Genomic DNA, 23,339 nt, shown 5'->3' on the forward strand with positions numbered 1-23,339 from the left:
CGTAAGTTAATTTTCTCATGGTACTTATTGCAAGAATATATCTGCAATCAGTATACGGTGCTATGACAAGGCTTAGTAGAACTTTTATTGTTAAACTGTGCCCAGTTCTCTCCTTTGCACATGTATGAGGGTTATGCAATTCCTTCCTCACCTGCAACAGAATGGAGACACAAGACTAGTGCTGGCCCATGGGTTACGGTGGAAGTGATATGTGTGACTTCCAAATTTGTGAATTTAAATTACTAGCACTAAACCCAAAACCTAACCCATTGCTGTCAAGTCATTTCTGACTCATAGCAACCTTATAGGGCAGGGCCAACCCTTATGAATGAAGAAATTGTAGCTGAGTGAGTACCGAAACATTTGGAAGAAGAGTGTCCATTGACGTGACAGCCACCAATGTTGGGATATCATATGGCATATCAATTTTAAGCAAACACCTTAGCCTCAGCTAGACCCACAGCAACCCTGTATAAGGTTTAGATTGATGGTGGTGGTGGTATGCCGTGGAGTCGGTTCCGATTCATAGTGACTCTTCATAGGGTTTCCAAGGTTGTAAATCTTTACAGGAGCAGAAAGCCTCAAGATGGAAATAATTATTTCAGAAATGTGTAGTTCTAGATGGAGTCCTAGTGTGGTGCTGTGTGCTAATGTGCTGGACTGTAAGGTCTGTTTAAACCGCAAAATTGGCAGTTCAAGCTCATCAACCATTCCTCAGAAAGCCCATGCAGGGTCACTAAGAGTGGAAACTGATTCAAAAATAATTAATGACAACAACAAGGTGGAGGATATGTTGAGAAACAATAGCTTCATATTTTGATATTTTTATTTAATAAAGCCTGCTATAATTTTGTAGCAATACTTTTTTACTTACTTACCTTTATACACATGGATTTCAGAGAATTTATTTTTTAATGAACATATCTTTATCTTTCACAAAATTAATGTTATATGATAGATGTATTCAATTAGTAAGATGCTAAATTCTAGACAGATACTAAATTTTTGGATTGCGTTTAAATAATTGCAAATACCCTATAAAACGATTAACAATATGGGTTCCAACTGGTAGAAAAGATCACTGTGCATGCCCTTGGAACGCTAGGTAATACATTTGCATACAGGAGAAGCCTCTGAAAATATTACAAGAAAAAAACACAGAAAATCTCATTATTTTTAGAATGTCCAAAAACTTTTAAAACCTTATATTTTCTATCTTTACAAAAATGTGATTATGTGGGACCCTACCCAGAGAAGCAGTGATGCCTGAGATGGAGGCAGAGATGATGACATGGAGACATGGAGCAGCTGGGCACTTTAAACACAGAGGGAGAGGGGCTGTGTGCTGACGACCAGTGGGCAGGCTTGTAGTGTATACACTTTGGTTGGTTGATGATGCATGGAGAGGATTGTAACCATGACAATGAAATGATATACGATAGAATGAATGTAAAACTAATGTTCTCCCATGTAAACTATCATATAATTCACACTAAAACATTTAAAAAACTGTAATTATGTGAAGTTTTGTCAGTGTCTAAAAAGACTAAAGCATTTAGTTATGACTAAAGCATTTTTTAAAATTAAATGTAAACTCTAGACTCAGGGAGGGAGAGGGGCTGTGTGCTGGCGGCCAGGGAACAGGCTTGCAGGGTTGTTGGAATGATTATACATTCCTCAGTGCTTCGGTGTACATCCAAAAAAAACAAAACAAAACAAAACAAAAATACAACAACAAAAAAAAACCATCGAGGGAATAGAAGCAAATACTGTTGAATAATGATGCATGGAGGGGATTGGAATCATTGCAATGAAACAAAATACGATAGGATGAGTGTAAAGTTGATGTTCTCCAATGTAAACTATCACTCAATTCACAATAAAAACTTAAAAAAAGATTACATGTAAGTACAGATCAGTTTAAATAGACAATATTGTAACATTTTTTATGCCCTTAGTGATTCACCTGTATACATTCCTTTCTAAGAAGTTATTGCTATCTCATTTCACACCATGTAATTTAGAAAAATAGAACAAATTGCCAAAGAACATGTTTACAACAACAAAATGAGCTAGGTCTGTGGTTTTAGCTAAAACAAAAAATAAAAGCAATTTGGAGCTGTCACTTTTGAGAAGTGCAGATCAAAGGACAAGAAAGGAACATGCTATGCTAGAATAAATATAAAAGAAGTTCAACTGAATAAGACAAAAGAAAAGACTTAGCATAAAAATGTTTTAAGAAAGGCTAGAGACATTGACATATGAAAGCTGGTTACCATCAGCTTGATATGGGACACAAGCTGACAAGAAAATAAGAATTCTTTTTACAAATATGAGTACGATTAACACCAAAGCAAATACATTTTGGAGAAAGTGATAATAAGCTCATTTCAATATTAACTTCAATGTTTGTACCAAAGAATGATCACATTTTGTTTAAAATTAAATCAAGTTCATTGTTTCTTAATTTAATTTTGAAACATAAAAGTTTAAAAGTCTGGATCTGTATATTACGTTCTGATATTAAATTTTTGACTGCAGTTTCTGTATTAGGAATTAAAATCTGATATGTTTCTAAGTAATTAGAGTTTGTCAATCTTGCCTCCTGATGAATGAGGGTGGTTGACGTTAGTGTATTTAGAGTATCTGATGCAGGTATGAATCATTTCAGAAAGTCAAAGGTGCAAGTGAATTGCAGAAGGAATTCGCAAAATAATGGTGAAGACAGTATGTTCAGCAATTTCAAGTGTCTTTATATACGTATACGACTCCTTTGGTGAAACTTTATGGTCTTTTAAGACTGTAATCATTGAGCCTTAGTCTCTGGAGGCTCTCTCTAAGTATAAAGGCATAATAGATTACCTCATCAGTCCAACAGAGGCAGAAGGGAAATTGCTTATTCTCCAAGTACACAGCAAGCATTAGTCAAAGTGCTCTACATGCTAGAGATGCAGGCATCTTGTTATATCCCTGGGTACTTGATTTAAGTCAATACCTATTTGTAAAAAGACAAAATTCAAAAAGCACATTAAAAGATAATGGGTTTTTATTGGTTTCAATATCTTTTTATATTATCTCTTCTTGGTCTGTATGTTACACATATACACATGGAATTTATAATCAATACATTTATTTTAATGCAACTATGAGAAGCATCTCTGAAAGGCATACTTCTGTTTGTACAATGAAAATAGTAATTATTAAAGCATACTACTCACTGATTACTTTTTATGGGAAAAGATGTTCATGTGTTGACAACAAAGGTTAGATCCATATTGTTCATTTTTTAGCACTTTCTGTCTAGGTAAAGGTTCCATGGCACTTGAGGATCTATAGAATTTATGTGTGTTATTCGCTGGAAGCTGTATTCAAAGTGATAGGTCACTGAAGCAAAATCCTAAATGTGATTTGACCATACAAATGTCACCTCTAAGCTGCAGTCGTTGTACTTACTGCCTGTTGAATAGCCCTAGTTAGTGAATATCTCTCACAGGCATCTTACATTATGTTCAAAATCGAATTGATTATTTATGTCCCCAACACACCCCTCCTCTTAATATTTTTGGATTCCTGATGTGGCACTGTGGACTGTTAACCATAAGGTCAATAGGTTAAACCTACCATTCGTTTATTGGAACCTCTACATAGGGTCACTATGAGTCAGAACCAAATCAAGAGCACTTTAACAATAACAACTTATATTCATACAGATACTACAGTGCAGCATTATAGGATAAGCACTGGACTGCTAACCATAAAATCTGTGATTCAAACCCACCAGCCATTCTTCAGAAACCTTGTAGAGGGTCTCTATGAGTCAGAACTCAACAACTACAGCTTATATTCATACCTTTGTTAATAGTACCAATCAACCACCCACGCCAAGACACAAGTATTACTTCTTTCCTTTCTCCTGTCATGAATCTACAGTGCTTTATTATTTTCTTGACCTCTCCGTAATCTCTTTCTACTTTTCATGCCTACCATTACACTTTTAGTTCAGACTAGGTATTGTTACTCCACAGCAGACTGAACTTGTTTTCTCAACTCATGTCTGACTCACTTCCAGGCCACTTCCAGTCATGTTTTACATTAGTTTCTGAGTGAAGGCTGAAGTGAAAATCTGATTATTACCTTTGTTAGTTTATTTGATTTTCAATATTTCTCAAAGCAAAATTGATTTATGTGCTTTAAATTCATAATATGACTATGTCTGTTGCTTTCCCCCTGCCAGTGTCATACATTCTCTTTTTCATTCAATTATTTTTGAACAGAGTTCAGTGTCTGGAACACCTTATGTCCAATTTTGCCTCTGTGCTACGTATGGTGATGGTGGTGTGCCGTGACGTTGGTTCCGACTCATAGTGACCCGGCATGGCTGATAGTTTTGAACTACTGACCTTGAGGTTAGCAGCCCAACTTATAACCACTACGCTACCAAACCTCCTTGTGCTATGCATACGGTGTCTTATATATCGGAATTTGCCACCTAGCCCTCCCATCATGTTTCTTCTCTTTCATTAAAACTATAGGAAGTTCATTGTGACTCCTTACCTTCCACTCAGAACATTTACTTAGATCTTATTAGTCAGGTACTTCTAATGTAAGAGTGTGTGACACAAAATTTAATTTTGATGCACCTATTTTGACCTCTAGCCACCTTATGTATACTCCTATAAAGACTTACAACCTTGGAAACCCTATATAGGGGCTCCAGACATCAGAAACAATTAGACATTTAACAATTGCCACATATAGTGCCAGAAGATGAAAATGTTAGGAACAGCAGCAGAACATTGTCAGATATGTGCTGGAAGATGAGTCCTTCAGGTTGGAAGTCACTTAAAATATGATGGCGACTAAAGAGCTGACTCCTCAAAATAGAGTTGGACATTAAGACGTGAATGGAGTCGAGTTTCGGGCCCTTCATCTGCTGATGGGGCACAACTCAGAATGAGGACAAACAGCTGCAACTATCCAATATTAATAAACAGAACACTGAATGTACAAAATGTGAATCTAGGAAAATTGGAAATTGTCAAAAATGAAATGGAATGCACAAACATGAATATCTTAGGTACTGGTGAACTGAAATGTACTGGTATTGGTCATTTTGAATCCAATAGTCATATGATTTACTATTCAGGTAATGTCTAATTGAAGAGGAATGACATCACATTATTCATCAAAAAAAAATCTTTCAATATCTATTTTGAAGTATAATGTTGTCTGTTATCAGATAATATCCATAATGGGAAGACCAGTTAATACCATTTTTACTCAAATGTACACTCCAAATACTAAAGTCAGCTATGATGAAAATGAATTATTCCAACTTAATTAGTCTGAAATTGATCAAACATGGAATGAATATGAATTGATAATTATTGTTCATCTGAAGTTTGGAGACAAAGAGGAAGGATTAGTAGTTGGAAAAAATGGCCTCAGTGATAGAAATGATGCTGGAGATCTCATGATAGAATTTTGCAAGACCAATGACCCATTAGTTGGAAATAACTTCTTTAAAAAATGTGAATGCCTACTATGCACATGGACCTCACCAGGTACAATACACAGGAATCAGATTGACTACATCTATGGGAAGAGAAGACAGAAAAGCTTCAAGTCATCAGACAGAGGCACATTGTGGAACCATTGTTCATATGTAAGATCAGGGCAAAGGTAAAGAAAATTAAAACAAGTCCACAAAAGCTAAAATATGATCTTGAACTAATTCCACCTGAATTTAGAGACTGTTTCAAGAACAGATTTGATGCATAAGACACCAATGATCAAAGACCAGAATAGTTGTGGGATGGCATCAAGAACAGCATACAAGTGGAAAGCAAAACGTCATTGAAAAGACAAGAAAGAAAGAAAAGACAAAAATCAATGTACGAAGAGACTGAAAATTGCACTTGAGTGTAGACAAGTTAAAGGGAATAGAAGAACCAAGGAAGTAAAAGAGCTAAACAGAACATTTCGAAGGGCAACTTGAGAAGATAAAGTCAAGCATTATAATGAAATGTGCAAAGACCTGGAGCTAGAAAACAAAGAGGCAAGAATACACATAGCATTTCTCAAGATGAAAGAACTGAAGAAAATATTCTAATCTTGCACTGCAATACTGAAGGATTCTATGGACAAATTATTGAATGATTCAGAAAGCATTGAGAAGATGGAAGGAATACACAGAGTTACTGTGCCAAAAAGAAGTGGTTGGTGTTCAGCCATTTCAAGAGCTAGCCTATGGTCAAAAATAGATACAACCTTGCTTGCTGGAAACATTGTTGTTGTTAAGTGCTGTAGAATCCTTTCCAACTCATAGAGACTATGTATAGGGTTTCTGAGAAGCAGCTGGTGAATTTGAACCGCAACTTTGCAGTTCAAATCAACCTTGCAGTCCAGTGCCTTATCCCACAGTGCCACACCATCATAGCGGATTTAAATACTTACTAGTCTTCAGTATGGATTGCACCTCAATGTAAAGTGAACAAAAAATCTTCACAACTGGACCAATTAATAACATCATGATAAATGAAGAAAGCATTGAAGTTGTCAAAGATTTCATTTTGCTTGGATCCCTTTTGCTTGGTTCAATGCTCATGAAAGCAGTAGTCAAATCAAACAAGGTATTGCTTTAAGCAAATCTGCTGTACAAGTCGTCTTTAAAGTGTTAGAGAGCAAAGATAATCAGTTTGAGGACTAAAGTGGGTCTGACCTAAGCCATGGCATTTTCATTTGCCTCATTTACATGTAAAATTTGGACAATGAATAAGGAAGATCATAAAAGAATCAATGAATTTGAATTACGGTGTTGGAAAAGAATATTAAAGGTACCATGCACTACCAGAAAAACAAACAAATCTGTCTTGGAAGATGTACAGCCAGAATGCTCCTTAGATGTTATGATGGTGAGACTATAAATGCAGTGAATGGGAGGCAATAAGGGAACACTGTATCCTCAGAGGATAGTAATGCCTTTCAATATGGCTGAGCTTAGGGTGCTTGGAGGAGCAATGGTGGATGGAACCCAGTCATAAAGATCAGCTTTTATAAAGAATGACAAGCCTTTTGACTAGAGAAGCCATTTGCTGAGTTTTGCACTGTGGTTGCAGTGCCGAGAAAGAATGGAAGTAAGCTGAAATCAGAGGCAGAGAAACTATTTCAAAGTTATTATTAGAAAAACCAGCAAATGGTGTGGCCATGGAGTGAGAGAAAATATGCAATGCATTAGAGCCAGAACGGGTATGACTGTTATATACCATTTTCTACTATTTTTCTTTAAATCATTTTTTAAAAAATATTGTGTTAGGAGTGTTGTTTTGGTCATATGTTGTATAGTTTGTAGCATTTTGGAAGTATGTCAGAATACATTGCATTTCTTCAATTTAGTAAATTTAAACTTTTTTGATAAATTTAAATTTAAACATATTAAGGTATGAATGAAGAGAGCCCTGGCAGTGTAGTGGTTTTGAGTGGGGCTCCTAACCTCAAGGTCAGCAGTTCAAAACTAACAGCTGTTCTGTGGGAGAAAGATGAGGCTTTCTGGTCCTGTAATGATTTATAGGCTCGGAAACCCTACTCAGGGTCACTATGAGTCAGAACTGGCTTCATGGCACACCACTACCTCCAAGGTATGAATGAAGGTTAAATATAGATGATTAATAGAAGAGAAATACATTTTACTTAGAGTATTACAGTTTTTGTTCTGGGTGATGTAGTTAGTACCTTGTTGTTGTTAAGTGCCAATGCATTGGTTCCAACTCGTAGCAATGCTGTATAGGATTTCCAAGGAGCGGCTAATGAGTTTGAATGGCCGACTTTGTGATTTTAACCAACCTCGCAGTCTAGTGCTTTATCCTACAATGCCACACCTAGTAATTATAAATACGAATTTTATGCATTAATAACTGCTATGAGTACATTAGAATCTAGACAAATAATACTATTTTGTAAGCATTTTGAAAACGAATACTATTAATATATTGTGTGTGGTTTTTTTTTTTTTTTTTTGGTGCATAGACATTAATTTTTCAGTATTTATAACACAAATATGTAAGGTGTACTCTGCATACACATGCGTATATGCATGTGTGCAATTCTCTACAATATGCTACAAGAATATTAACCCCATGTTGTCAAGAATAGCATTAGAATTCATTTGTAGTTTTTTGTAATCTGACTTTGTAAGTAATGGTCTGTAATGTGATACCTTAGATTGATTTAGGATTTTTGGTAATACATGGTATTTAAACCAAAGGACCGCTGTTCTTGATTTTAGGCAACTCCTGTGCTCTGTGCCCCTCTGTGTCTGATCTTTGCTTCTTAAAATCATTAGGCAACTCTTTGTTCTAAAACTGGTTAACACAGATCCTTAAGTACCAAGAAGTGTGTGCCTCATTGACAATATCACTCATGCCCCCAGGAGTCTTGTTATCCACCTTCATCATGCGTATCTCATTAGTCAACTCCAATGCTATTTGATCCTCTTTTTGATTCCTCAGTCTGGATTTGTATGTAGACACTAAATTCCGTATGCATAAATGCCACTTCAGAGCAAATGCAAGGCATTGTCTTTATCTGAGTTGGTCTGTATATTTTGGCTGGGGTTGCTTCTTAGCTTTAACAGAATAAGCTTGTAAGTACATACCTCTATGTTTGTTTTGTGCGTTGTGGTGCCTGGTATGTGTATTTGATCTTATATAGCATTATTTCAACCAGAATTTTAGTATGTCTATGCCATACTCAAAGTCCAGATGTGGTGCTGTAGGATAAGTACTGACTGGACTGTTAACCAAAAGGTCGGCGGTTCAAACCCACAGCTGCTCCTAGAAAACCTGGTTCGACAGCGCTTAACAAATAACAACTTTCCACACTCATGAGTCCTGGTGGTGCAGTGGTTAAGCGCTCAGCTGGTAACTGTAAGACCAATGGTTCAGAACTACCCAGCTGCTCCATGGGAAAAAGATGTTGCAGTCCACTTCTGTAAAGACATACAGTCTTGGAAACCATCTGGGGCAGTTCTCCTCTGTCCTGTAGGGTTTCCATGAGTGAAAATCAAATAGAGGGAATTGATTTGATTTTTCTGGCATGCCATACCAGTGAAGCATTCAACACTGTGGTTGATTTTAGGAGTACTGTAATATCCCATTGTGAATATGGGATATTGATCTTGTTACCAAAATTTTATCATACATTAAATGCAATGGGCTTTTGGCAGCCCATGGCACTTTCAATGTTCTCCTCCAACACCATAACTCAAAAGCATCAATTCTTCTACGGTCTTCCTTATTCACTGCCCACCTTTTGAATGCATATTAGGTAACTGAAAATGCCATGGCTTGGGTCAGGCACACCTTAGTCCTCAACCTCACATCTTTGCTCTTCAACACTTTTAAAACGGTCTTGTGCAGCAGGTTTGCCTAATGCAATACGTTGTTTGATTTCTTGACTGCTGCTTCCATGAGTGTTGATAGTTGATCCAAGAAGAATGAAGTCCTTGACAACTTCAATCTGATGGGCCTAAACACTGATAATCTGTGGCGCTTCCTCCTCTATTTACACAGGCATTCCAGTGGGCTATGTGAGTTATATATGAATGTGTGAATGTGTGTATGTGTCTTAGCTACCCATGATGTAGCCTCTTTTTAAATGCGACAGTATGTGTTTGAGCAAAAAATGGCATATGTCGTTTAAGTGGAATGAGATGAACTGGATTATAAAATTGTAGTGTCCATGCATGAAGGGTACTAAGACTTATACTTGTTGTTGTTATGTGCCATCGAGTCGGTTCCGACCCATAGCGACCCTGTATAGGGTTTCCGAGGGTGTAAATCTTTACGGGAGTAGAAAGCCTCATCTTTCTCCCGCGGAGCAGCTGGTAGTTTCGAACCGCTGACCTTAAGGTTCGCAGCCCGATTCGTAACCACTACGATATAAGACTTATACTATATGCCATATTTTCTACTAACAGAATAGTCCACATGTTCTATAACAAATGAGTCAGTGAACATAGCTGTTTCAACAATCAATGTAAAATTGACTTTTGCCGATTTTCCTTTACACAGATCATACTTCAATGTAGACACTTGTTTCATAATAAATGCTGTAGTTATAAATGAAGAAATGAAAAGGTGTCATAAAAGACAACTTAATGATCAGAAAATGAATTGCTGTATTTTATTTTTAGGTAGAGCTGTATTCCACTCCCACCTCGTTTATTAGAAAGAAATAGTATACTAATAAGAGATCCATAGAGCTACGGAGATTCATTCACCAACTACTCTGGAGGGTGGGATGAATTTGATTTTAATTGTATGAGGGACCATAGGTGACATGTGTCACCACAGGTGTTGAAATAAGAGGTGCCTCATTTCTTACACATCATTGAGGATGGGTGTCCTTGTGACCCTGCATGAACTTCAGTTTCAACTGGCACTGCAGAACTTTCGTCTCATGCACTGCAGCTACTATGAATATTCCTATTTCATTCCACTTGGGCACTCACTTTTCCTTGAACCTTGTCTGCTATCCATGCATATGTGGGTTTTCTTAAACAATTGGTATCCCTGTTTTGTTGATATGCCCTATGCACATGCTTGCTTTTATTACTGAGTAATCCTTCCTTAGATTCATAGCAAGAAAATTAATGTTCTTGGTCATTAATTTAGGGCAATGGTAGAAGGAGGAGGGTTGTAAGGCAAGAATAATCATCCTAGCATTCTTAGCAGCTAGAGTAGAATTGCTACATCAATTTATTTTTTGAATACCTTGCATACTGAGTCTTAAAATTAGAGAAAAAATAATGTTAATGATAAGGGCAGTTAATGTTTATTGTGTACTTACTTAGTAATAAGTATTGTTCTAATTACATGTAATATTCACACTATCCCCATGAGGCAAACAATATTATTATTCTCACTATACAATTGAGAAAATTAGTTGTAGAGAGAGTAAAAGATTATCCCAAGGTCAAATGACTACTGCTGGCTGAAAGAATATGACTACAAGAACAGTGGATGAGTCAAGTCTTTGCTTTCACTTCATACGTACACTTGTTGAATTTTCTAATACCAGTTATTCAAATGAAAAGACGTTGGCAACAAGAGATTACATACTGTATTGCATTTATGTGTTATATCTATTGTATTCATGGAAAAAAGCAAAACCCTCCTTTTGGAGTCCTTTCAATTCAGTCTTAGTTGTATAGTCTTTTCTTTCTAAGTCCTCATAGTTTCTCTCTCTTTTTTTTTTTTAAACCCACACATTTTGTTTTCCTGTTTAAGACTTAAGTAGAAGATACTTGGGACTTTTTTTTTAACTTTGTTTTGTGGATTGAATGAAGGTTTACTGAGAAGCTGCTTGGGACATTTTTTAGCTGTGTTTATTTGGTCAAATTACATAGCAGGCTCTGTTTTAACTCCACAGTTTCTCTAATTTATACAGATATAATGATGTATTTAAAATTTAGTTACAAATTGCAAATTTCTGATGAAAATGGCTTTAGGAAGAGTATCAATGGAAGAAATGTATTCCATTGTATTCCTTAGATAATACTGTTAAGTTTCTTACATAAATTTATAAATTATGTAATGTCCACAAATTTAAAATGATACTATTTCGGTTACCTGTTTCCAGTGAAGAGTGTCTTGTACAAGATTTTAAAAAAGTAATTTGAGTGGATACACTAAATCTTGGTTTATTAAAAGATAAACAGAATTATATGGTAATCACAGTATCTAAATGAATTGCATTATTGTTCAAGAAAAATAAAATAACTGACCAATGTAGAACAATATGTTGAGATGTAAAGAGAGTCTAGTATCTATGCAAGACATCGAATGGAAGTGTCTATGTTAAGATTCTTTCTTTTTAATCCTGCTGAAGGAAAGATCTGTAGCTATTTTCACCAAATCTGCTTTCATTCATAAACTTACTTGACTCAAACACCAATCTTAGAAGATATTTTATATTATTAGTATAATTTTGTTCATATTTTTAAGATAAAGAACAGAAACACAAGAGATTAAGTGATTAGTTTTAAATAGTATGTTGTGATCCTCTATTTAACTTTTTCAGTGTTGGAGAGGAAGTAACTTAGTCAGCTGAAGGATAAAACCATATTTTTACCATGTTTATATTATGCAGTTCTGGTGTGGCACTGTAGTATAAGCACTAGACAACAAAGTCGGTTTAAAATTCACCAAACACTCATCATAAACCCTTCACAGGGTTACTATGAGTTGGAATTGATTCAAGGGCACGGAACAACATTTTTATGAGATTTCTTCTACCAAATCCCTACATCCCCTTCCACCCAAGTCTTACAGCTAATTATAGTCTCATTGAAATGACATAAAATCTGTCAAATAGAGATGATATTAAATTCCATTGTCTTCTAGTCCTCTAATATTACTCCTCTTTTTTAATAATGAAGTGGATTTTCTTCTGAGTTCTGGCTGTATGCTCCACAATTTGCAAATTTCATAAGGCAGAAAATCTGTGTTCTGGACTTTGGCCAGGTGCTCAGTCTATGGGAAACTAAAGAGAGAGGGAACAAGACCAGATATCTCAGTATTACTGGAGCTAGAGAATTGACAAGGACAAGGGCCTTTTAATGTTTGCAGCAAATTAGCTGTAGGAGTAAGACATATCTTCTGATCAAGGTCCTTGTGTGCCTCGGAACCTTCTGCTCTCCCTTCCTTAGTAACAGGTAGATTCTTATGCCTCAGACATGATTAGATAGATTTGATTTGATCTCCCATATCCCTGTGCCTTATTAATCTTTCATTTACACTGGGATTAGATGAGATTCCATTAGCTAAATCCACTGAAAGAGTTCGTTCATTTTAATATTTATTCACACTGTCTAGTCCTTAAAGTGGATTCTTTTTGTCTGAGCACTTAATTGGATCAGTGGGTTCCTTCATATTAACATTTTGCTTTTTAGAGATTAAGGTTGATGAATAAAATTAGTGGCATCTGGCTTGGCTCATCTGCTAAATGCAGCTCTTTTAATGAATACTTTATATACTATGGCATAAAATGTACATTTGCTACAAAGATAAAAGAATTTCAGTTTAGAACCATGATTGTAATTATCGTTGAATATAAATTAAAGCCTTAAAGGGGGATGGGCATTTATTGCAATAAAAAGTGTCTTTGAAACCTTTACTTACTTATTCAGGTAAAATAATAGTATGTTACAATTTCTGGGATAAAAATGGTAATTTGCCCAATCCAAAGGGTGATACAATGTGGCTTTAAATATTTACAATCAACATTTTGTTGTTAACTGCTCTGAAACCTATCTAATCTGAAGGTCCCAGACCGAATGGGAGAAAATAAACAACAAAAAAGTGTCAGGCTTACTGGTCAGAAAGAGACGGTCTGGCCAAACCCCAGACTATGGCCCTTGGCCACCTTTCAGGTGTGGAACTGAACTCACCCTTGTAACCCACTTGTCAGCCAAGGTACATGGAGGACCGTAACACTAGTAAGGTGCTCACCATGAGATGGTCAAACCTTCAAGAACAAAAAGGCAACATTTACCTTAGGACAAAGCTCAAAAGGGTTGGGAAGGAGATCGGAATGGAAATAAGATCAACAGAGAGGAAGTGGAATAATTTTTTGCATGGAGGGAATCATTGACATGAAACAAAACATAGAATCTGTTGAATGCAAAACTGATGGTCTGTTCTCTAAACCCTCACTCAGTTCACTCAAAAAGTTTCAAAAAATAAAAAGAAATTATTGTTAAGTATCATTTAGTGACCCTATGTACACTAGGACAAAACACTTCCTGGTCCCGCGTCATCTCACCCTCATCACGATGTTTGAATCCTTTATTACAACCACTGTGTCAGTTCATCTCATTGAGAACCTTCCTCTTTTTCAGTGCAAAACATGATGTCCTTCCCTAGGGACTAGTCCCTCCTAAGGACATTACCAAAGTTCATGAGACATAGTCTCACCATCCTCTCTTCTAAGGGGCATTCCTACTGTACTTCTTCCAAGACAGATGAGTTCATTATTGTGGCAGTCCATGGTATATTCAATATTCTTTGCCAACACTATAATTCAAATGTTTCAATTAATCTTTGTTGTTTTTGTTAAGTGTGATTGAGTCATAGTGACCCTGTATAGGGTTTCCAAGGCTTTTAAATCCGTCTGGGGGCAGAAAACCACATTTTTCTCCCACGGAGTTGCTGGTGGGCTTAAACCATGAACCCTGTGGTTCTCAGTCCAGTGCTTATCCTATGGAGCCGTTGTACTCCCTTTGCTTCTTCTTCAGGCTTCTTTATTCCTTTTCCAGCTTTTGTATACAACTTGTGAAGTGTCATTGAGCCTCTTCTGACTCAGCAACTCTGTATAGAGTGATTTAAAATGCCATGACTTGGATTAGATGCACGTTATTACTCAAGGTGACATCTTTCTCTAAGACTTTGTTGTTGTTAACTGCCATCGAGTAAGTTCAGACCCATAGCGACCCTGTATAGGGTTTCTGAGGAGCAACTGTTATACTTGAACTGCCAACCTGCAGTTCAAACTGACTTTGAGGTCCAGCGCATTAACCCATAGTGCCACACCAGGACTACTCTCTAAGACTTTAAAGAGGTCTTTTGCAGCAGATTTGTTGACTGAAATACACAATTTGATTTCTTGACTGCTGCTTCCATGGGCATTGCTTTGATTGTGGACCCAAGCAAAATGAAATCATTGGCAACTTTACTTTTTTTTCTCCATTTATTGTGATTATTGTTAGTCCCATTGTGAGGCTTTTTGTTTTCTTTAAGATGAGGAGTAATCCAAATAAAAAAACTTTAGTCTCTGATATTGATCTTTAAGCAATTTCGAGTGAAATCCTGTTATGTCATTCAGAATAGAAACCCCACAGTCAAGATATGCTTTCCCAGCTTCAAATCCTCTTTCAGCAAGCAAGGTTGTGTCATCTGCATATTGGAGATTTGTTAAGAAATCTTCAATCCTGATTCTGTTTTTGTTCATATTATAAATAACATATTCATGAAATAATTTGAAATTTATAAACTTTTCAGAAGCTTTGCTTTGTATTGACATTATTCATTAGAAATATGGCTTCTTTCAAAGCATGGTAATTGCTTTGTGTTTACAGTTGTGACTGAATAGCATTTCACAACCTGAGTTATGAGGAGTGGCCACAGTGGGGTGGGGGACTCTGCTGTGCATGTAGGATGTGTAGTAGCATAACTGGACTATAGCCACTAGATGCCAATCACATTCCATCAGTCATGACAATCAAAAATATTTTGAGCCTTTACCAAATATCCTTAAAAGAGGAAAATGGTTCCCTTTTAAAAACCACTGTCTCAGAAGTTTAAAGGATTTTATTACTGCAGCTTTTTGGATCTGATAAACACTTGTTTGGGTGTTCTGTACAATTTCACTGTGTGAATTCTGCCAAATTACACAACTTTTCTAGGTTTCATTTTTTACATATAATAAAGGATTGTTTATATACCCCACTAAACGTGTCACCATAAAAGTTAAAATAGATAATGGTAGAAATGGTTAAGATACTTAAAGCAAATCCAAAACCCAAAATTTACTGCCACTGAGTCAGTCCAACTTACAGCAGCCCTGTATAGCAGCCTGTGAGTCTTTACAGGAATACAAAGGCCTCATCTTTCTCTCTTTGAGCAGCTTGCTAACCTTGCAGTTAGCAGTCCTTTGCTTACTCTACAACGTCACCAGTATTCCTTCATAGTAAATACTTAGTAAATAATACTGACTTAACTTGTTATTGTTAGCAGCAATAGTTTTCTTAATAAATGTTAGTATTTATCCAAATGCAAGACTAGTATAACAGAATAGTATTATAACATAGTGGTTACAAATCGAGCTGCGAGCCGCAAGGTCAGCAGTTCGAAACTCCTAGCTGTCTTGCAAGAGAAAGATGAGGCTTTCTGTTCCCATAAAGATTTACAGCCTCGGAAACCCTGAACAAGGTTGCTATGGGTCGAACCGATTCCATGGCACATAACCCCCACCACCACAGTTACATGGAAATAGCTTAGTAAGCAATGTGGCCAGTTCGTTTGTTTTACTTATTCAACTGTATAATATTTAATATTGCTGGTGGCATAATGGATTAAGCATTGGCCTGCTAACCACAAGGTCAGCAGTTTGAATCCACCAGCTTCTCTGTGGGAGAAAGATAAGACCTTGTGCTCTCATGAAGATTTATAATCTTAGAAACCCTCTGCAGGGTCACTATGAGTTGGAGCCAACTCAACGACACACAAGAAACAAGCAAAATAATGGTTAGTTTCTAGCTCTTTGGTTTAGTATCTATAGGTCATAACATTTTGCATACTTATTAAAGTTATTTTATATTTTAAGGAAAACAAGAAATATGTTTTTTTCTTCTCTGTAACATATATCTGCTTCATTAGTTGACATTTTTTAGAGGTTATAAGTAATCTTAAAGTTTTGTTTTGTTTTTTTAGAATAAAGTCATATAGTGCTTTCAATGCACGGTGAGTTCCTGAACCATGAATAAATCAACAAATATATTCAAACAAAGCTTAAAAGGGAGCAATAGTGCAACATTTTATTGGTTGCAGTTTTCAAAAGAAAATTGGATTCAGAGCTTGTCAAGGATGCTGTATTCTATGTCATAAGCAAGATACAGATATAAGAGCCATGTATTTTAGAAGAATTAGCAGCAACTGGAAGGTGCTTCTTTTGTGCTGTTACAAATTAGATTTTCCTTTCTTTCCATAAGAAGCCAGACCGAACAATAGAATACTCTAAAAGAGAGAACTGCTGAAAACCAAGGCCATGTTTTTGAAAACTAAATATAAGAAGAATAGAGATGTATACTTGGCATTCTGAATCCATTTTCAGTAAAATCTTATTGTGCCATTCAGAATAAAGCCTCAGAGTCAAGGTTTTCTTTCCCAGCACTCATTGCTTACAGTAGGCTTGGCCTTGGACGACTAGAAAAGACTTGTTTTTGAAAGAGCTACTTTTTTCTAACAGAGATGAATATGTTCACTTTTTAAAAGATGAAAAATGAAGATTAATTTAACTCTAAAAGTTGGTACAACGCATTTAGCTAAGTTCATTAATACCTGGCAGTAGGTTCAAGAGTAGATTGGGCTGATCAGGTGGTCTTCTATAGTCAAAAGCAGTGACCACTCAGATACTTTTAACATCAGTTCAAGCAGCAAAAGAGAAATTTGCATGAATGTAAAACATTACTATGGGAAGAATGTACATAACATACTTGTACAGTTGTTGTTGTTGTTATGAAGTGTCGCAGAGTCACTTCTGACTCAGAGCAACCCTGTATAGGGTTTCCAAAGAGCAACTGATGAGCTTGAATCGCCGACATTGGGGTTTAAATTGACCTTGTAGTCCAGCACTTTTACGCACAGAGCTACACAGTATAAGACGCAATATACAATTGAGAATATGAAATACAATATAATATTAAATAACTAATGAACTATTTATTTTTTAAATTTTATTAATCATGTTCTCAAATAAATATGTGCAAATCAAAAGTAAAATTTTATTAATTTAAATAAAATCCTTTAAATTTTTTGTATCTTCCACTAGACAAACATATAAATTGTGACATTTAGAGTAATGATTATATTTAAGAAGTCTTTATAAATATAAAAAGTTGGGACTTTCAGCTCCCATAAAGAATTACAACCTTGGAAACCTTATTTAGGGTTACATTATGTCGGAGCCGACTCTATGGCACTTAACAACAACAACATTAGTGACAAATGAAAAAATCTTTATAATAGTTTGAACATTTTAGTGTGTCTGAGTGCCACAATTATTTTTAAGTATAGTCTTTGCACGAAGGAAAGTACAATACAATTTCATTTAACGTTCTCTGAAAATGTGTCATTTCCTGAGAAATTTAATCTTGTTTTATTTTTTTATTTCCTGAAAAAATCTTTTTTAATATCTTGTATTTGAAATTAAGTGGTGTCAGGAAACTAGGAAAAAATTAAAAGTGGTTGCTAGGAGTAAAGAAAGGCAGGCATCAGATAACCACATAGACTCTTTGTAATTTAAAAAAAAAAAAAGGATTTCCTAATAACAAGTTTCACTTTTCTAATGCACTGGACATTTTACCAATTGTAGTCTAAATAGTTACTTAAATCTTAAGTAAACTCTACATACAGTTTTAAGTGAATGATTGTACAAAGAGACCTCAAAAAATCATGGAAAATTGGAGTTAAAAAATCATGGAATTTTTCCATGAACTGCTTGAAGCCCCCTCATATGTAAATAAAGAGAGTGGCAGAGGCAGACAACGGATCCATAAAGTCCTTTTGAATGGCAAGTATTTTGTATTAGTTTTTACTATTTTCTTCTGTACATTGCTCAATATATTCAGCACTCTATTCTTAGGTATGCTTGTAGTTAAGTGGCATCGAGTCGGTTCTGACTTGTAGAGACCCTACATAGGATTTCAAGAAGTGGCTGGTGAGTTTGAACTGCCAACCTTGTAGATCAAATCGACCTTGTGATCCAGCATGACACTGGGATAAAAATGGAGAACTATTGGACACATTATTAATCCTGGAGGAGCTATTTAATTTTACAAGGTTAAAATGGAGAAATGCATATTCGTCTCAGGATACCAAATTAATAAATATGTTTATTAGTAAAATATATTTTATATTGTGGATCAGAAAAAATATAGCCAAATAACCAAGGAAGGTCATGTAGAGTAATATTTTGTTCATGCTTTACATTTTTCTTTTATGTTTTACAAAGCTTTCAAAGTAATTTGGGGGATAATATTTCCTAGTTCAATAATTTATTCTATTATATATTTTTTATATTTTAAGGAATTGGGGCAAATTTATTTAAAGAATGACTCTTTAAAATCTTTTAATGAAGGCTAGGTAGGAAACCCATTCTCTCTTCATAGTTTAAATTTCTTGAAGTGGAATTTTGGATTAAAAACTATAATTTTAATAGAAACAAACAGTCCTCCAAACCGATTATGTGCATTTTTTCCTCCTAGCAAATGTTTTGAATTTGATTTCTGCTGTAATATAGAAATATTTTGACTTAAAGAATAATAAGTGCACTCAAGTCTTCATAAATGTCCAGTGATGAGTGAAGCTATCTTTATTCTCACACCTTGCTACACACTATTTTAAGCCTGACTAAAAGATGAGGCGTTCTGCTCCCGTAAAGATTTACAGCCTCGGAAACCCTGTACAGGGTCGCTATGAGTCGGAACCGACTCGACGGCACACAGCAACAGCAACAACAACAACAATCTGATGGTATACATATGATTTCTGCATTCTTAGCCAAATCGAATCAGTTCAAGTGACTATCATAATTTTTTGTTAATGTGTTTGTTCATTTTTAAATAAAGAAATTTAAAGGAAACTTTTGGTATTTATCTTAGAAATGACTTGTCTGGAAAATAAATTTAAAAAATTTAAAAAATTCCGGGTATAAATTTTTAAAATGTGTCATCATTACAATAACAATGTTTCATAATGTTTCACCAGTATGTGACTGTGTCATTCACAATTAGTATATCAGATTCTAATTAATACTTAGTAAAATATGAAATGGAGCTCTGGTAGCATAGTGGTTACGAATTGGGCTGCGAACCTTAAGGTCAGCGGTTCGAAACTACCAGTCGCTCCGCGGGAGAAAGATGAGGCTTTCTACTCCCGTAAGGATTTACACCCTTGGAAACCCTGTACAGGGTCGCTATGGGTCGGAACCGACTCGAAGGCACTTAACAATAACAACAAAAATATGAAATAAAACAAATAATAACCTAAGTAACAAATAAAACTTTCTAAAATTTAATTAGATGTCCGTTGTTGCTCAGTGTGAATTAAAGAGTCAAGGTAACTGAAGCAGTAGAATAGATTGGGTGTTAATGAAGTCTATCTAGATCATAAATAAACGTCATTATTTGTTTGGTAGAATATTACTATAAAATTCATGAATGTTTAAAGAAAAGTAGGATGTTCCTCTTTTTCCTGATGTTTTGTTTGTTAACATAAATATTCATGATATGTGCGTATCAGTTTAAGTTATCTATGTGAATATAAATTTTCATATAACTGGCCACTTGATGTTTATTGGATCATGCTTTTGAATATGAATTCACTGGTTTCTCAGATACACTATGGACCTGACCCAGCTCATGAATATTCACACATACACACTGATCTTTCTGAAAGTAATCACTTTCATAAAAATGAAAATCTTCTTAGTTTTCAATAATGGGAACTGCATTAAGATGCTGGTCCCAGAACAGTTTTACAATCTCTTTGTTGTTACTGCTTTACTTTTTTTGAAAATTATATCCTTAGAAATAAAACCACATATACTGTTCATCTTTTTTTTGGTAGAAATTATTTTTTTCTTTAACCTTTAAAGAATCTTACATATGAATTAATCATATATTTAGTTTCCTTTATCTGTTTCAATAACATAAAAGAGTAGAAAAAAATTAGGCAGTATTGCCAATCATTGTCCTAAGCACATTTCCACTGTTCAGGTTTGCCATAATTTTCAAATGCAGACTGACCCAATTTGATAATCTGCTGATGTGGTATGGTACACACTTTTTATATGAATAAAAAAAGATATGAAAGTATCTAAGTTATTTTTTCATAAGTCAAATTTAATATTCTGGCCAATTAAGTATTTAATGTGTTGTACTAGAATGCTATGATTATGAGGTCCATAGTTATTAATTTTACACTTTTTAACCCATATAATATTCAGACTTGTAATTCCTTCTCTTTCATTACAAGTGACATATACTTGGACTCCCTTGTCAGGATCAGTCAGTAATTGCAAACAGCTATCAAATTAAGCACGATGCTTTAAATATTATTGAATTAAACAGATAAAAAAAAAAAAACCAGCTACAAAACAAAATTATCATTCATATTTATAGCATGTCAGGTAGTTTCTATTTGAAATCCTGATAGTGTCAACCCTTTAAACATGAATTTCTTTGTCAAAATAGTATGTTTGTATGAACACAATCAATAAACCAATATCAATGGCAAGCATTTTATTTTAACTCTGATAACAGAACAAATGGTATTAGTATACCACGAATAACCATCAAGAGTAGCTGGTAGTTGTGGTTTTCAAGTCATGTTCAGAGATACTCTATATATTTGCTCAGCATTGCCTCTGAGGAGAAGGAAGCCTGTTCCCCAGCCCTCCTCAGTCAGGACACCTCTGCAATTGTCTGTTTTATGTATCTTAACCAGGAGTGCTTTTGTCCTCCCGGGAACAGATGGCAATGTCTGGTGACAGCTTTGCTTCTCACAATTGAAGGAATAGTACTGGCATCTAGTGGACTGAGACCAGAACTGCTGCTTAATATCCTACAATGCCCACACAACAAAGAATTGCACACCCATATTGTCAACAGACAGCGTTGTACCTCATGACTGATCTGGATATGTTCTTTTTGACAATGAATGCAACACCATTCCTCTTTAATTTGTCATTTCCAACATAGTAAACCATGTGGTCATCAGATTAAAAATGTCCACTACCAGTCCATTTCAGCTCAGTAAATGCCTAAGATATTGATGTTTATGCATTCCATTTCATTTTTGACAACTTCCAATTTTCCCAGATTCATACTTCGTACATTCCATGTTCCAATTTTTAATGGATGTTTACAGCTGCTTCTCTTCATTTTGAACTGTGCCCCTTAGACATTAACAACTTGCAATATGAAGATCTTACAATCTTGCTTGCTAAAAGTGAAGAGAACTTAAAACATTTACTGATGAAGATCTCAATGTAAAGAAAACAAGAATCCTCACCACTGGACCAATAAACAACATTCTTATCAATGAAGAAAAGATTGACGTAATCAAGGACTTCATTCTTCTTGGATCAACTATCAATACCTACGGAAACAGCAGTCAAGGAATCAAACGACGTATTGCATTAGAAAAATCTGCTGCACAAGACCTTTTTAAAGTGCTGAAGAGCAAAGATGTCAGCTTGAGGACTAAGGTGCGTCTGACCCAAGCATGGTATTTTCAATAACCTCTTAAGAATGCGAAAGCTGGACAGTGAATAAGGAAGACCGTAGAAGAATTGATGCTTTTGAGTTATGGTATTGGAGGAGAATATTGAAAGTGACATTGGCTGCCAAAAGAACCAACAGATTCGTTTTGGAAGAAGTGCAGTCAGAGTGTTCCTTGGAGGCCAAGATGACCAAACATCATCTCTCATACTTCGGACATATTGTCAGGAAGGACCAGTCGCTGGAAAAGGATAGCATGTTTGGTAAGGTGGAGGGTCAGAGAAAAAGAGGAAGACCCCCAGCGAGATGGATTAGCCAAGTGGCAGCATTGATGCACTCAAGCATGGCAACAGTAGTGAGGTTGGCCCAGGATTGGGCAGTGTTTTGTTCTGCTGTGCGTAAGGTTTCTATGAGTTGATACCAACTCAATGGCACCTAACAACAACATTGTCAACAAGAACACCTTCATCTATAATTTTTAGAGGACATAATTTTTAATAACCAGTGATTTAGAATAGTTCCATGGACAAAATAACCTAAATGTGTAATATTATTTTACAACTTAATGAATGTAGATTTAGTTATCAATTATAAATGTTAATTGATTTTTTATTTTCTTCTTTTTGTTGTTAGCAACGATTGTGTTAAATGAACTCAACTGGACAAGTGCCTTAGATGAAGTTTTCAAAAAAAATAGAGAGGAAGATCCTTCATTGTTGTGGCAGGTGTTTGGCAGTGCCACAGGCTTGGCCAGGTATTATCCAGGTAAGTGTTTCCTGATTCAGTAGGTATCAAATGAATACAATGGCTTTAATGTTTATTAAGAATACTCTATTACCTTCTCTTATAATGTAAGAAGATGACAGTTATTTCACATTACTTTTTAAAGGAAAGAATATCCCTATTTCCGTGGCTCAGTATTCATTAAAATTGCTTTAAGCCAAAACATCTGAAAAGTGACTGAAATGGTTAGGAGCATTGTCATCAGGCTAGATAGACTTCAGTGGAATCCTCGTCAGGTGTCCGTAGGGATATATCTGGAATGGGAAGTTTTATGAATCCTAAAATGATACTGTGATAAAGGTTCAGCTATTTAGCATACATTAGAGAACAGAAAAGGAATTTTAGAGACTATTTGAAATATTCTACCACTCGTCTGTTAGTTTTTCTGTACTATGGTGGCTTGTGTGTCACTGTGATACTGAAAGCTTTCAGTATTGTAAATACCATCTGGGTCATCCATGGTGTACAGGTTTCAGCGAAGCCTAAACCTAGACTG

General features: G+C 35.5%; 1 protein-coding gene across 1 annotated transcript in view; it reads left to right on the forward strand.

The window, feature by feature from the left end:
* CACNA2D1 (calcium channel, voltage-dependent, alpha 2/delta subunit 1) overlaps positions 1 to 23,339 on the forward strand; it is a 560,165-nt gene that overhangs the window by 389,396 nt on the left and 147,430 nt on the right. The window contains exon 7 of the mRNA XM_006834341.1: positions 22,694 to 22,825. Coding sequence (XP_006834404.1) covers positions 22,694 to 22,825 — 132 coding nt within the window. The remainder of the gene's footprint in view (positions 1 to 22,693; positions 22,826 to 23,339) is intronic.

Source organism: Chrysochloris asiatica, unplaced genomic scaffold, assembly GCF_000296735.1.
Source record: "Chrysochloris asiatica unplaced genomic scaffold, ChrAsi1.0 scaffold00010, whole genome shotgun sequence".
NCBI classification, from domain to species: domain Eukaryota; kingdom Metazoa; phylum Chordata; class Mammalia; order Afrosoricida; family Chrysochloridae; genus Chrysochloris; species Chrysochloris asiatica.